Source organism: Squalius cephalus (genome assembly GCF_949319135.1).
Source record: "Squalius cephalus genome assembly, chromosome: 12".
Classification (NCBI taxonomy): Eukaryota; Metazoa; Chordata; class Actinopteri; order Cypriniformes; family Leuciscidae; genus Squalius; species Squalius cephalus.
Window position 1 is genome coordinate 35887783 of NC_137133.1, and position 13033 is coordinate 35900815.

At 39.5% G+C, this 13033-nt stretch overlaps 2 protein-coding genes across 3 annotated transcripts in view; one reads left to right on the forward strand and one right to left on the reverse strand.

Moving 5' to 3' along the window:
- The first annotated feature begins 703 nt into the window (after positions 1 to 703).
- Positions 704 to 4736, forward strand: LOC307168265 (toll-like receptor 5). Its single transcript, XM_079888026.1, has 2 exons — positions 704 to 1008; positions 2040 to 4736. The coding sequence occupies exon 2, from the start codon at positions 2050 to 2052 to the stop codon at positions 4693 to 4695; it is 2646 nt and encodes an 881-aa protein (XP_079744152.1). The 5' UTR covers positions 704 to 1008; positions 2040 to 2049; the 3' UTR covers positions 4696 to 4736.
- Positions 4737 to 4837: 101 nt separating this feature from the next.
- disp1 (dispatched homolog 1) overlaps positions 4838 to 13033 on the reverse strand; it is an 80792-nt gene continuing 72596 nt past the window's right edge. For both annotated transcript variants that reach the window (XM_079888023.1, XM_079888024.1), the window contains exons 5-8: positions 11983 to 12110; positions 10655 to 10752; positions 9664 to 9761; positions 4838 to 9564 (exon numbers count right to left, since the gene is read on the reverse strand). In XM_079888023.1, coding sequence (XP_079744149.1) covers positions 5995 to 9564; positions 9664 to 9761; positions 10655 to 10752; positions 11983 to 12110 — 3894 coding nt within the window. In that variant the 3' untranslated portion in view covers positions 4838 to 5994. The remainder of the gene's footprint in view (positions 9565 to 9663; positions 9762 to 10654; positions 10753 to 11982; positions 12111 to 13033) is intronic.

Below are 13033 nucleotides of genomic sequence, written 5' to 3' on the forward strand. Positions count from 1 at the left end.
AATTCATTTCTCAAAATAAATTAACTGCCTTCAGGTGTCCCCTTATGTAACCTGACATTAAAATAACTTTATAGCTTTCATATACAGCAAAATATATTATTCGTTTCGTTTGTTTGCACAGATCACTTTAACAAGTCTTAACAACAGATGCTATTCATACCTTTAAACTGCTTTGTTTGCAGTCTGCCAATAAACAAAAACAACCGTATCTTATACAATGTGATGTACCAGGGTTTTTAAAATCTGATAAACCACTCATACAATTAGTAATTAGTAGTAATTATTAAAGAAATCGTCCCGAGAATAATGTGTCTGTTGTTCTCCATGAATGACCGTTACTTTTTGAATTGTAAGCGCCCGCGCTTTTTTGTTCTTTCGAGCGGCAGTTTTTTTAAAAGCATAAAGATAAATCGATTTCATTCTTAGATTAAAAACGTGCATCAAAATGAACTAATTTATATGATGAACTCCACTATGTTTAATCTAGTCACTGTCAGTATGTTTGAACAGTTCACAGGCACAATAACGTATTGAAATATGGGTTAAAATACGAAATATGACTGTATCGGTCGTTGTTCTAGATCTGTTTCTTTAATGAATAAAACATAAATCAATAACATGACTGCCCCTGTAGTACATACTGCTATTGCTGCTAACGTTTGGTCTTACCATAGTAGCCTATGCTACAAGACAATTGAACACAGTAGCACAGAGTGGAGGGATACTGCACGTTTTGTGTGGAAGCATAGATAAGGCTAACAAAACTACACCGTTGAGTTGCTGTTTACCTACTGGGGTGTCTTAGAACTTTCTGTTCTCGAATGACTCTTCACCGGAAACCGAGTCACTGCAGGGTCAGAAGGTTGTTGCCTATTTCAGAAACATTGGGAAACACAAATGAAACGAAGGAAGAAAGAACAGATCAACTCCGCGCTATCGCCGTACGGAACCTCTGAAACTTTACCTGTCTATGTGACTATCAAATGACTTCAGAAACGGGTCGAACAGGTAAAACACAGTTGATAAGTTATTATTAACCATGACTTTTGTTGCAAATCTCTCAATACCGTATGTTGTATAATAAAACGAATACCACATTTAAATCTACTTTGGTGTTTTTCTCGGAAGTCACTGAACCTTAAACTAGTTAAACAAACAATTAGTAAGATAAACTAGTTCTATAGACGTGGCTGTCCTGGCTTTATGCCTTATTCAGTAGGTTTAGTCTGAACTATAGGCTACATTTAAGATTTGCATTTTATATTATGTTTGCTAACCACACTGTATTTAGAAACTTAAAATGCACATTTTACGAAAATTAACCGTTTTGAGTAAAAGTGGAGTAGCCTAACCATGTTTAAAAAAAAAAAAAATGATTACCATGTGTATAAACACAGTTTTACCACAAATGCCATGTTAAAACTATGGGTAGTGTTTAGGTTAGAACAAAGCCATTGTTATTTTGTGGTTGCCATGGTTTACCTATAGTAACTATGTTTTTTATTTTATTTTTTATTTGAAGTAAAACCATGGTTAATTTTCAGAAGGGATTCTTTGCCCAAGAATTAAAATTTGGTAACACTTTACTTAAAGCCTTTATGTATTGCATTATGAATGTATTCATAGTGTGCTTTATAACTTTTCATAAATCACTGTAATCAAAGTTAAAAATGCATTATAATATTTGCAGATTGATTGTTACATCAGAAACTGGTTGTTTGTCATATGTTTTAATGCATTATATCTTCTAAAGGCGAATAGATAAGAATGTAAGAAATGTAAGCTATTATAAATGTGTGGTAACAATTATTCATAAGACCATATCATGCATTATGACGTGCATTACAAGGCATAAATAATCCATTAAAATACTTTTATAGAGCACCATACATAAAGGCTTTGTGAAAATGTTTCCATAAACATCCTTGTGTTGGCCCAACCAAACCTGCATGCTGCTGTGGAGTATAATCTTTGAGTAAATGATCAAATTAAAAAATTTAAAAAATGTGTGGGTAAATTTTGTAACTTGTTTTCTACAGGGATCTCAGAATGGCAAAACAACACAGATTATCTCTGATCCTCCTTGGATTTTGCATCACCACTCAAATTGTGAAATGCACCTCCGTGTGTTCAATTGTCGCCTCTGTCGCCCTCTGCATTGATAAAGGTCTTCAAGAGGTGCCAGAGCTTCCCACACATGTAAATGAAGTGGATCTGAGTAACAACAGTATTGCTGAACTCAACGAAACATCCTTTTCTCTTCTGGATGGACTACAAGCCCTTATACTGAAGCACCAAACACCAGGACTTGTGATCAGAAACAATACATTCAGAAGACTAGCTAATTTAACATCACTTCAGCTAGACTACAACCACTTCCTGAAAATAGAGAGAGGAGCGTTAAATGGATTAAGCAACCTTGAGATTCTCACTCTCAGTCAGTGCAATTTAGATGATGCCATTTTGTCTGCTGACTTCCTCAAACCTCTGGTGTCTCTCGAGATGCTTGACTTGCATGAGAACAACATTCAAAGAATCCAGCCGGCATCATTCTTTTTAAACATGAGGAGATTCCATTGGCTCGATCTCTCTCGCAACAAAGTGAAGAGCATCTGTGAAGAAGAGCTCCTCGGCTTTCAGGGTAAACATTTCACGCTTCTGAAACTGTCCTCCGTGAGACTGCAAGACATGAGCGAGTACTGGTTAGGATGGGACAAGTGTGGAAACCCATTTAAGAACATGTCCATAACTGAATTAGACCTGTCTGGAAACAGCTTTAATGTTAACATGGCAAAGCGTTTTTTTAATGCAATCACTGGTACCAAAATCCAAAGTCTCATTCTCAGTAACAGTTACAGCATGGGCAAATCTTCTGGTAGTAATTCAAAAGATCCAGATAAATTCACATTCAAGGGTCTTGAGGCGAGTGGTATTAAGGTTTTCGATCTCTCCAATTCACGCATTTTTACTCTGTCATTTTCAGTATTTAGTTATTTGTCAAGTCTAGAACAAATTACATTGGCAGAAAGTCAGATCAACAAGATTGAAAACAGTGCTTTTTTGGGTATGACAAATTTACTGAAGCTAAACCTGTCCAAAAACTTCCTTGGTAATATTGATTCTAAAACATTTCAGAATCTAGAGAAGCTTGAGGTGCTTGATTTGTCTTGTAATCATATATGGATGCTTGAAAGTCAGTCATTTCAAGGGCTTCCAAATCTGCTCAACCTAGACTTAACAGGAAATGCTCTCAAACATGTTGATAGATTTGACCCCTTACCAAACCTGGAGAAGCTCTACTTGGGTGACAACAAAATTACATTTGTGTCTGGTTTACTCAAAACTACCAAAAATCTTACAACCCTTGACCTGCATTTTAACAAGCTTTCTTCCATGTCTGAACTCTACACAATACTAGAGGGATTTCCTCAAATTGTGGAAATTGTTCTTCAAGGCAACGAGCTTGTTTATTGCCCTAATGACAGACATAACGTGCTTTCACAAAAAGTACAAATCCTTGATCTTGCATATGCAGGTTTGGAAGTTATCTGGTCTGAAGGAAAATGTTTAAACGTGTTTAACAATCTTCACCAGTTACAGCAGCTTTTTCTGAGTTTCAACCTCCTACAGTCACTTCCCAAAGACATTTTCAAAGACCTTACCTCTTTGACCTTATTGGATTTGTCCTTCAACTCTCTGAAGTACCTTTCAAACGGTATATTCCCTGAAAGTCTTCAAAAGCTTAGTCTTGAACATAATAATATTTATTCAGTGGATCCAAATCTCTTTAGCAGCCTCCACTACCTCAGCCTGATGAACAACAATTTCCACTGCGATTGCAAGTTAAGGGATTTCCAAACATGGCTCAATCAAACCAACGTAACCATTGTTCACCCCATTGAGGATGTGATATGTGCAAGTCCTGAGGATCACTACATGGTTCCGGTTGTGAGATCCAACATACAATGTGAGGATGTAGAGGAAGAGAGGAGATCTGAAAAACTAAGGCTTGTGCTTTTTACTTTCTGTACCGCACTTATCATATTACTCACTGCTAGCGCCATCATTTATGTCCATGGACGTGGCTACATCTTCAAGCTTTACAAAAAGCTCACTGGCGAACTTGTGGATGGAAAGCGAGAGGATCCTGATCCTGAACGATTCTTGTACGATGTTTATCTTTGTTTTAGTTCCAGTGATATGAAGTGGGTAGAAAGAGCGCTACTGAACAGACTAGACTCTCAGTTCTCAGAGCAGAACACACTCCACTGCTGCTTCGAGGAGCGAGACTTCATACCCGGGGAGGACCATCTTACCAACATGCGAAACGCAATCCAGAACAGTCATAAAACCCTTTGTGTGGTGTCTGAACGTTTCCTCAAGGATGGCTGGTGCCTAGAAACCTTCACCCTGGCACAGTGCAGGATGCTAGTGGAGCTAAAGGACATTCTGGTGGTGCTGGTTGTAGGGAACATACCGCAGTACAGGTTACTGAAGTACGAACAACTGAGATCCTACATTGAGAACAGAAGATACCTTCTGTGGCCCGATGACAACCAGGACTTGGAGTGGTTTTATGACCAACTTCTGCATAAAATTAGAAAAAACACCAAGGTAAAACAAACAAATGCTAAAGTCAATGAGGTTGAAAAAAATCTTGAAGAAGCAAACGTTCTCACTGACACTGCAGTGTAACTATGAAGGACTTGTGTATGATTCTTGTACAAATGCTTATATAACTTGCTTTGCTCCCAGACTTTCATCCATCCATCCTACAGTGTTGACCTGCTCTCTTTTGGACAATGACTTCACCAAAAATTAAAGCTGGAAACCATACTGTATTGTATAGTTTATTTTGTATTGTATAGTTTATTTTGTATAATCCATAATGTGAATGTACTTCTCATTGTCAATTGGTGTGAAGGTCAGTAGAATTATGAATTCTTTTTAGCTATTATGTAAATTCTCGATTTACAGCAACACCTTTTATTTTTATTTTTTCATTGTGTTCCAGGATTTGGCAAATAAAGTTGAATAAATCATACTGAGTCTTATAATTCGTACCAAGTGTCCAAATATCTGTGTGACACTACTTGTTAAAACATGACTTGCATTGTTATTTAAATAAACCTGATGGTTACTCCAAAAAAAAGCACATATCAGGTGACACGTTCACATAAAATATATATTTCACAACTGTATTGTACATTTGAATTATTATTGCTACTATTATTATACCAGATAGCAGCCTTTATTTGTAGACCCAATATTAAATAACCAAAAACCAATTGTATAGAACATAAATAATGTAAAATTGGTGATTATCTTTCTTTAAAAAAAAACGCCCTAATTTTTTAAGATGACTTAGTTAATAAATAAATGTTTGGGTGAGACATACACACAGTATATGTCAAGGACACATTTGTACACTTAGATTCACACAAGTCATAAACTGACTAGATTTTCCTGAAGTCCTGAGGCTAATGTAAATGTTTGCACACTGCAGAAGGAGGCAGTTTTATCCGAGAAACTGGGAAGAAACAACGACAACTTTGAAACAAAGCACAAACAGTTTTTCAGTTCACCAGCACATAAACTACTGATGTTTACTTTACAGGCGAAACAATCAAATCAACATCAACAAAAAAAGTGCATGACTCAAATACATACACACAAAAAATATATACAAGTTCATATGAAATGTGCAGGAAAATAAATTCTGTATACGTTTTTTTTTGTTCTCATGAAAAAGTGATGGCCTGTGGCCAGATATAAAAAAAAATATGAGAGGTCACACAAATACCAGCCAGTGGGTTAAAATAGTGTCTTCTTAAATAAGACTTGTTTTCAAATATAAATGTTTCCCTTGACGTCATGTCAGCATTCACATGCACATAATGTCAAGGAACGCTCTCCTGTAGTTGCTTTTCTGTGCTAAATCTTAACAATATGGCAATATGCTTTGATATCGCAGTCTAACACTAACTTTACATGTTAGCATAAACTCTCAGATGAGGCTTTCGAATTAATGGCAATAGTAGGCACGCTGGTTTTTGGCTTGTGAAACTCTACAGAATTGCACTTCACTTTTACAGTCTTTTTAAAACAGTTTTTTTTGGGAGAGACAGGCTCTGCCCTTTCATTATTGCCTTTGTTACTTTGATTGAATTTTACACTCTCCTCCGGTACCACTGGAATCACTTCGCGAATCTCACAACTGTCCTGTATTAAAACACAAGTGCCATTTACTTTTGTTTTTATATGGTTCAATGGTATTTTTTGAGGGGTCTGGGCATTTAATCCTAGGTCTCCTGTCTTCTGTGTATCATGATTAACAGTACAGACTTGAGTTGTGTCAGGCAAAGAGCAGCGCTGAACATCTGGAAACTGAATGTGAGCTGGAAAGTTCTGGTTCTCTGGTAGAGGCGAACTGGGGCCACTTGCACTGATGTGAGACTCGTCGTGCACTGCAGTATCGGACAACAGCGCCTGATGCAAAAGATGCACTGTTTGCATGCTGTAGCCTCCAGGGAAACATCTGTGAGGGACTGGTCTTGATGTTTGACTCTGAGAGCAAAAGTGGCCACAATTAGTGGGAGTGTGCGTCGTATCCCATGAGGACTGAAAGTTCTGACCCACAGGTAAGCGATTGGTCTGATTAGCGGAGCATTGGGTTTCTCGAGATTGGCTGCAAGGATGATAAGGAGTCCTTTGTCGCTCCCTCATATATTGATGCATTGAGTTCTCACAGGTGCACCTTGTATTGTAAGTATACTGATGAGGATGAGAAAGTTCTGAGCCATTTTCAAGCTCAGGATTGGGTTCTCTTGAGTCGGTGTTGCTTTTCAGTGGAGTGTGTGGTGAGCACATGGTTGAGTGATGAGAAGTGATACCGTTGTGCAACTGTGTACATGCCTCCTGTTCCTCGTCGGAAGCCTTTTCCTCATTTCTGACATTCAGCGCCAAGGGCTCAAGCTCATAGTGTTCATGTCGACCCTCACTTCTTGCGTTATCAATCTGGTACTTGGTCGTGTAGCAAGCACCAAGTTTACCTTGGCTTGGATTAGATTGGCTTTCAGGCGTGTGCTCTGTAAAGGTGTAGCACTGGAGTTTCTTTGGCAAAGGAATCTGTCCACAGGTGCCCTGAGGACCAAGACAGCGACACATGCATTGAAAGAAAAACGTAGCAAAGGCCCAACTAATGCACATGATTAGCATCAAAAACGTGCCCAGTTGGGTGTAGGCCAGAACTGTGGATGGCATCATCATTGCACCGGCTACAAATGTTGTGAGTGCTGCCATAGCTATAGCCGAGCCCATTCTACTCAAGGAGAAAATCACCTTTCCTTCCCTGTCTGGTTCTGGGGCAAGACGGTATGCCACGCCGTAATGAACAGCAAAGTCCACAGAGAGACCTACAGCAACTGAGATCGTCACTGATTCAAGCACATTTAGTTCCCAACCCAAGAGCACCAACGACCCAACTGTTACAAATATGGTTCCTGCGATGGATATGATGGCGTAGAGGCTGATGATGATATTCCAGGTGGTCAGGAGCATAACACTGAAGGCCACCACCACCGATAATGCCATAGCAATAAGAGTCCCATCCGAAAGGCTATCCTGTAGGTCGTAGAACTCCAAGTTGCTTACGAACCATCCGTAGTTCAGTCCCTCAGGAGCATCCCTAAGCTCCTCTTCAATCCAAGCATCAACTTCTCTGTAAAACTGATGCATCTTCTCATACGCCAGAGTGAAATGGTAGGTACTTTGAAACTCGAGCACAATTGCCCGAATTGTGTCATTGATGTCAAACCTTGGGCCTGGAGTCTTGCTGTCGAGGTGGTAGATGGTGCTTCGGTCAAGCTCCATAATGGCTCGTTTGATGCACAACTCAAAGACGTCTTGCCGGTAAGGGAACGTGGACTGACTACAGCAGGGATAGACGGATGCTTCCTCACAGTCTTGGTTTTCCATCCACTGCTTGAAAGTCTCCATGAAACAGCTCGTGAAGTCTTGCTCCTCCGACTGGAACACAAAGCTTTGGTTCCTAAGCTTCTGGCAAAAATTGAGAATCCAAACCTGACTTCCAGGACTCGCAATATTGAAGGTTGTGTCGAGTGTTAGTTTACCCTTATTTTTGGGGTTCAGGGGATCTCCACTGTCAACTGGAGTAACACCCCAAATTATGGTGATCGGCATGTGTAGGTCTTCCCCATGGTTGACCCGTTCAAACATAAAGAGTTTTTTGTACTCCGCATCGTAGCGTTCAAAGGGATGTGAGGAACGAAACACCTGGAACTCCGACAGCTCCAGAGAAGGCAGTTTCATCTTGGGATTCACGCAAACAACGTAGGCGCCACCCACTGTCAAACCCAGGAACCACAAGAGCCACAAGTAGCGCAACTTGATCACGACGCAGGGCAAAACCTTCTCAAAGAAAATCCGTGAGGCCTCAGAGATGCTAAAAAGACACTTGTTGACCATTTGGCAAAGGCTTGTCCAAAACATTGTAATGCCCGTCGTCTGGCGGTGTTGTGACCGAGAGCATGTAAAGACGTTGACCAGGTACCGCTCGTGTAGGACCACCACAGCTGGCAACCAGGTGACCATCAGTATATAGTTAACCAGGATGGCAGTACCAGCGTATACACCGAAACATCTGATAGCAGTGATGTTGCTAACGTAATTGGCGTAAAAGGCAGCGGCTGTGGTGAAGCTGGTGACAAACATTGAGAGTGCCGCGTGTTGAAGCGTGACGCTAACCGCTTCAGAGAGCTCAGAATTGGGTTTGTCAAACTTTGTGTAGTTCCAGACGTCACAGAGCACGAAGGCATCGTCTGCACCAATTCCCACCAATATGATGAGCGCAGTGAGGTTCATGAAGGGGAAGAAGTCAAAGTTGAAGACCACACGGTATAGGAAATACGAGACAATCAGAGAACTAATGATAGCAAACATGGTCATAAGGGTGATGAACATTGATTTTGTGTAGACGCACATAACCACCAACACAATCACAATAGCTATTGCGGGATACATGGTATCTGTTAGCAGGTAGTCCTGAAACAAGTTGTGTTTAATGCCAAATTCTATTCCTGTGATGGTCGTGATCCCATCTGAGGAGTTCCAGTTCTCAAAGTTGTCCAAGTAAATGTTCATCATTGTTTCTCCTTTCTCCGTGGGAGAGAAGAGCATGCTGTACTTGAGGTTAGGTGGAAGGTACTCAGTGTTCTTTGGGTTCAGAAAGTCTTTGTCCACCAAAAAGTGAAAAATCTGATACACGGCATTGTATTTTGTACACTTCCGCGGCACGTTGCTACACTTGAGGTCCTTCTTACGGGTGGTCATGTCCCAACACTCAGGACCAAGGGTGCCGTTGTGGTAATACTTTGCACAGGAGCGCAGGATTTTTAGGGTGTGGGAAACATCTCGCTCTGTGATCATTTGGCAGGAGGATTTGTTTGTAAGGACGGCTATGTAGTTCCCAAGTGTCCAGCTGGGACAGCAGGAGGCAGCAGTTGTGCGCTGACACAGATCCAAGTACTGGTGATGGGAGCGAACCTGAAGAATCAGACATGAAAAACACTAGTATAAAACACATTTCCAACATAAAACATCTGCAAATGGTATAACCAATACATGCAATGCAATGCTACATACCCGTATATTGTCAAAATTGCACATGGACTTTATTGCCTGTATATTCCACAAGTTTTTTCCCTCTGCAGAGGCAAATACGATTCGGGAATATCTGTCACCTGTAGAGAGACAACATTTGGTAATTAAAGTTTCATGAAACCCAACCTGTTTTAGCCTGGTCGTTCACACCTCAGAGTTGGAAAAAGTCTCAAAAAATGGAAAAGTGGGAGAGTAGAAGGTCGGAAAAGGGGAGAAAACAACCAATAAAACACACTCATTATACAGACATATGAATATTAAAATATGACCACGGACGAGAAAACAAACAGAGTTGAGGGCGCCTTGATGCATTTTTAAAAATATAACCCTATATGACAACAAACTCTCAAAATGAGGGAGAGACGCAGAAGAACATTTAAAAAGTCTAATAATATTTTCATGCCATTTACGAGCACTACAGTCTCTGAACAAACGACAGGTCAGTTTAACACAGAAAGAATAAAGGCATTGATACTTTTTGTTCAGTGCTTTTAGTGTTTTCAGTGATGTGCAGCCATCTGTTCACATCTCAAAAAATATGTTTTGGGGTTTCAAGACCCTTTTAACTAAAAAAAAACTTTCTCATTGGTCCACTAGGTGGCGGATTTGATTCATGTCACCACATCTCCAATAGTGTATTTCATACATATGTGCTTCATTTTGCCAGTATATTGACTCCAAAATACATTTGTCAGCAGCAAATCATCATATTAATTAGAATGATTTCTGAAGGATCATGTGACACTGAAGACTGGAGTAATGATGCTGAAAATTCAGCTTTGATCACAGGAATAAATTACATTTTAAAATATGTTCAAAATAAATAAATAAAATAGAAAACAATAGTAATATATTTAAATTGTAACATTTTACAATATGACTGCTTTTATTGTATTTTTGAAAATCGAACCTACGGACATATGGTTTTGGAGTGTGGTAATTTCTATATGATAAGAGTGAATGTAAAACTCACCTGGTACATCACAGAAGAAACTGTCTTTACTGAAATCCCACTCCGCTTGTCTTTTCTTTCTATCATAGTGATCCTTGGACCACCGGTCATCTTGGTGACTAAAACACAGAAAAGGAGAGTATTTGCAAATTAAATCAATGTATTTCAAAATATGTCTCTGGCTGCATGTCTGTCCCTCACAGCTTTGTTTACATTTGTGCCAAATTAAATATATCTACTCAGGCTATGGTCTATATACACCACTGTTCTTTATGTTGAAAGATACCCAAATAAAACCTCAAATCCCTGTCACACAAAACCATAATTCTTAACCATAAACCATAAGGTTCTTAACTTGCGATTGATTCTTGTCAGATTTAGAAAGGTTTAATGAAAGAAAAATCATAACACTTTATTTCGATAGACACTTTAGACATTCTACTAACTATAAGTAACTTTGCAACTACATGTCAACTAACTGTAGACAGTAGACTGTCTGCTTAATATCTGCTTAAAAACACTTTATTTTGATGTTCCCCCCAACAGAGATTCTACTGACTATAACTTGGGAACTACATGCCAACTTTTTCTACTAACCAGAACCCTAACACCTAACAGTCTACTAATACTCTAATGAGAGTTAGTTGACATGTAGTTGCAAAGTTACTTATAGTTAGTAGAATGTCTAAAGTGGACTAACAAAATAAAGTGGAACCGAAAATCATTGCTAATTATTAATTCCAGAGCACACAATTTCGGCCACAGGAAACCCTCCTCACGTTGTTGCCTTTAGAGATCTGCGACTGAAACGCCCGTTATCATTATTACTGACAGAGGGCAGGACCGCTTCTGACAGCACATCCTGTTCCACAGACAGGAAGTCTCTTTAATCAGAGGGAAGACGCCTATGCACACGCTGAGACGGAGCCGTGCCGCTTCTGTCATGGTCTCTAATCCAACTTACAATGATCCAGATCAAGATGAGCCAACACACATCTCATTACCAAGAACTGCTATTCAGGAGCAAAAAAAATAAAGTTTTTGATTTTCCAGTATTTTCAGTAGTCATTTGGGCGGCTTGTCAATGTATTCGATTTCCCTAATACATAAAATAAGCACGCTTAAGCAGAGTTCTTGCAAATTGATTCATTGTGCTGAATTTAATGCATTTAAAAATGCATATTTGAGCATAAATAAAGGCCATGTCCTCTACTACAAAACCAAAATCCTGTAGACACTGCAATCCCTTTCAACCAACCCTGGCCTGAGTTCTAATCCTCACGTCATTCATCTGATGAATACGAACTAGGAAAATATGGTTATCAGATAAGAAAGAAGTGGACTGTTACCTTTTGGCCTGCTCATCTGCGTATTTGAAGGGGTAGTTGGCCAGCGTTGCCTTGTATCCCGTGTTTTTCACCATGTTGTTCCATGTTACAAGTCGCTGGCCTATTGCAGTGCCCCTCGGTTCAAATCCCTAACAAGACAAATGACAACAAATCTTCACTCAGACTGCTGTACTTCTGTAGACATTTCTATGGGATCAAATTCCCGCCAAATATATAGCGGTCGCGTATAAAAAAATAATAAGCGTGAATCAAAAATTTAAAAACACATGTAAAAATATATTGCACAAACTGATCAAAATGATCAGAATAGCAAACAACGTGGTCACGGATCAAAATATAATAAGCGTGAATAAAGAAATAACAAGCATGAATAAAAACTTTAAACACATTAAAAGTTATTTTGCACAAAACTTAAACTTATGGTCATGCTTTGTTAAAAAGTATGGTTTTATTACTGTGTACTTTGTGCTTTCTTGCATTTTCTGCTCATATTTTACTCTTTTGTACGCTTGTGATGTTTTTCTCTTCGCTCTTCTTTCTATGTTCTGCGCTTGCTCTTCCAAATGTTGCAGTTCGAGTTTCATGTAAATTAGGGCGGGCTTAAGCGTCACCATTGGTCCACTAGTTCTAGATTGACAGATACTCCTCTAGCCAATCAGTCGAAGAGGGGAGTTGACGTCACACCAATGCGACTCGTGGCTACTGATGCTTACTTGTTATACACATAGGGTTATACAGGGGAAGACGACCATCAACAGGACACCTTTAAACTGCATGTGTGCCTGCAACTCAAACTGTTGCCGGTATACGTATACCTGGCAATATGGTATAGTTAAATTCGTCATCCTAACAACGACCTGTTACAGTTATGCCTGTCTGATGATCCATCATTCACCTCTAATGCACTTGACCTGGCACCGCGAGCGTCGATCTTCTCCGAGCAGCCACCACCTACTGGCCGTTTTACTTTCATATTTAATCAATAACAAGGATGTGTAATGTCGGTCCTGGGTGCAGAGTTTAGCTCCTTCAACCCTAATCAAACACACCT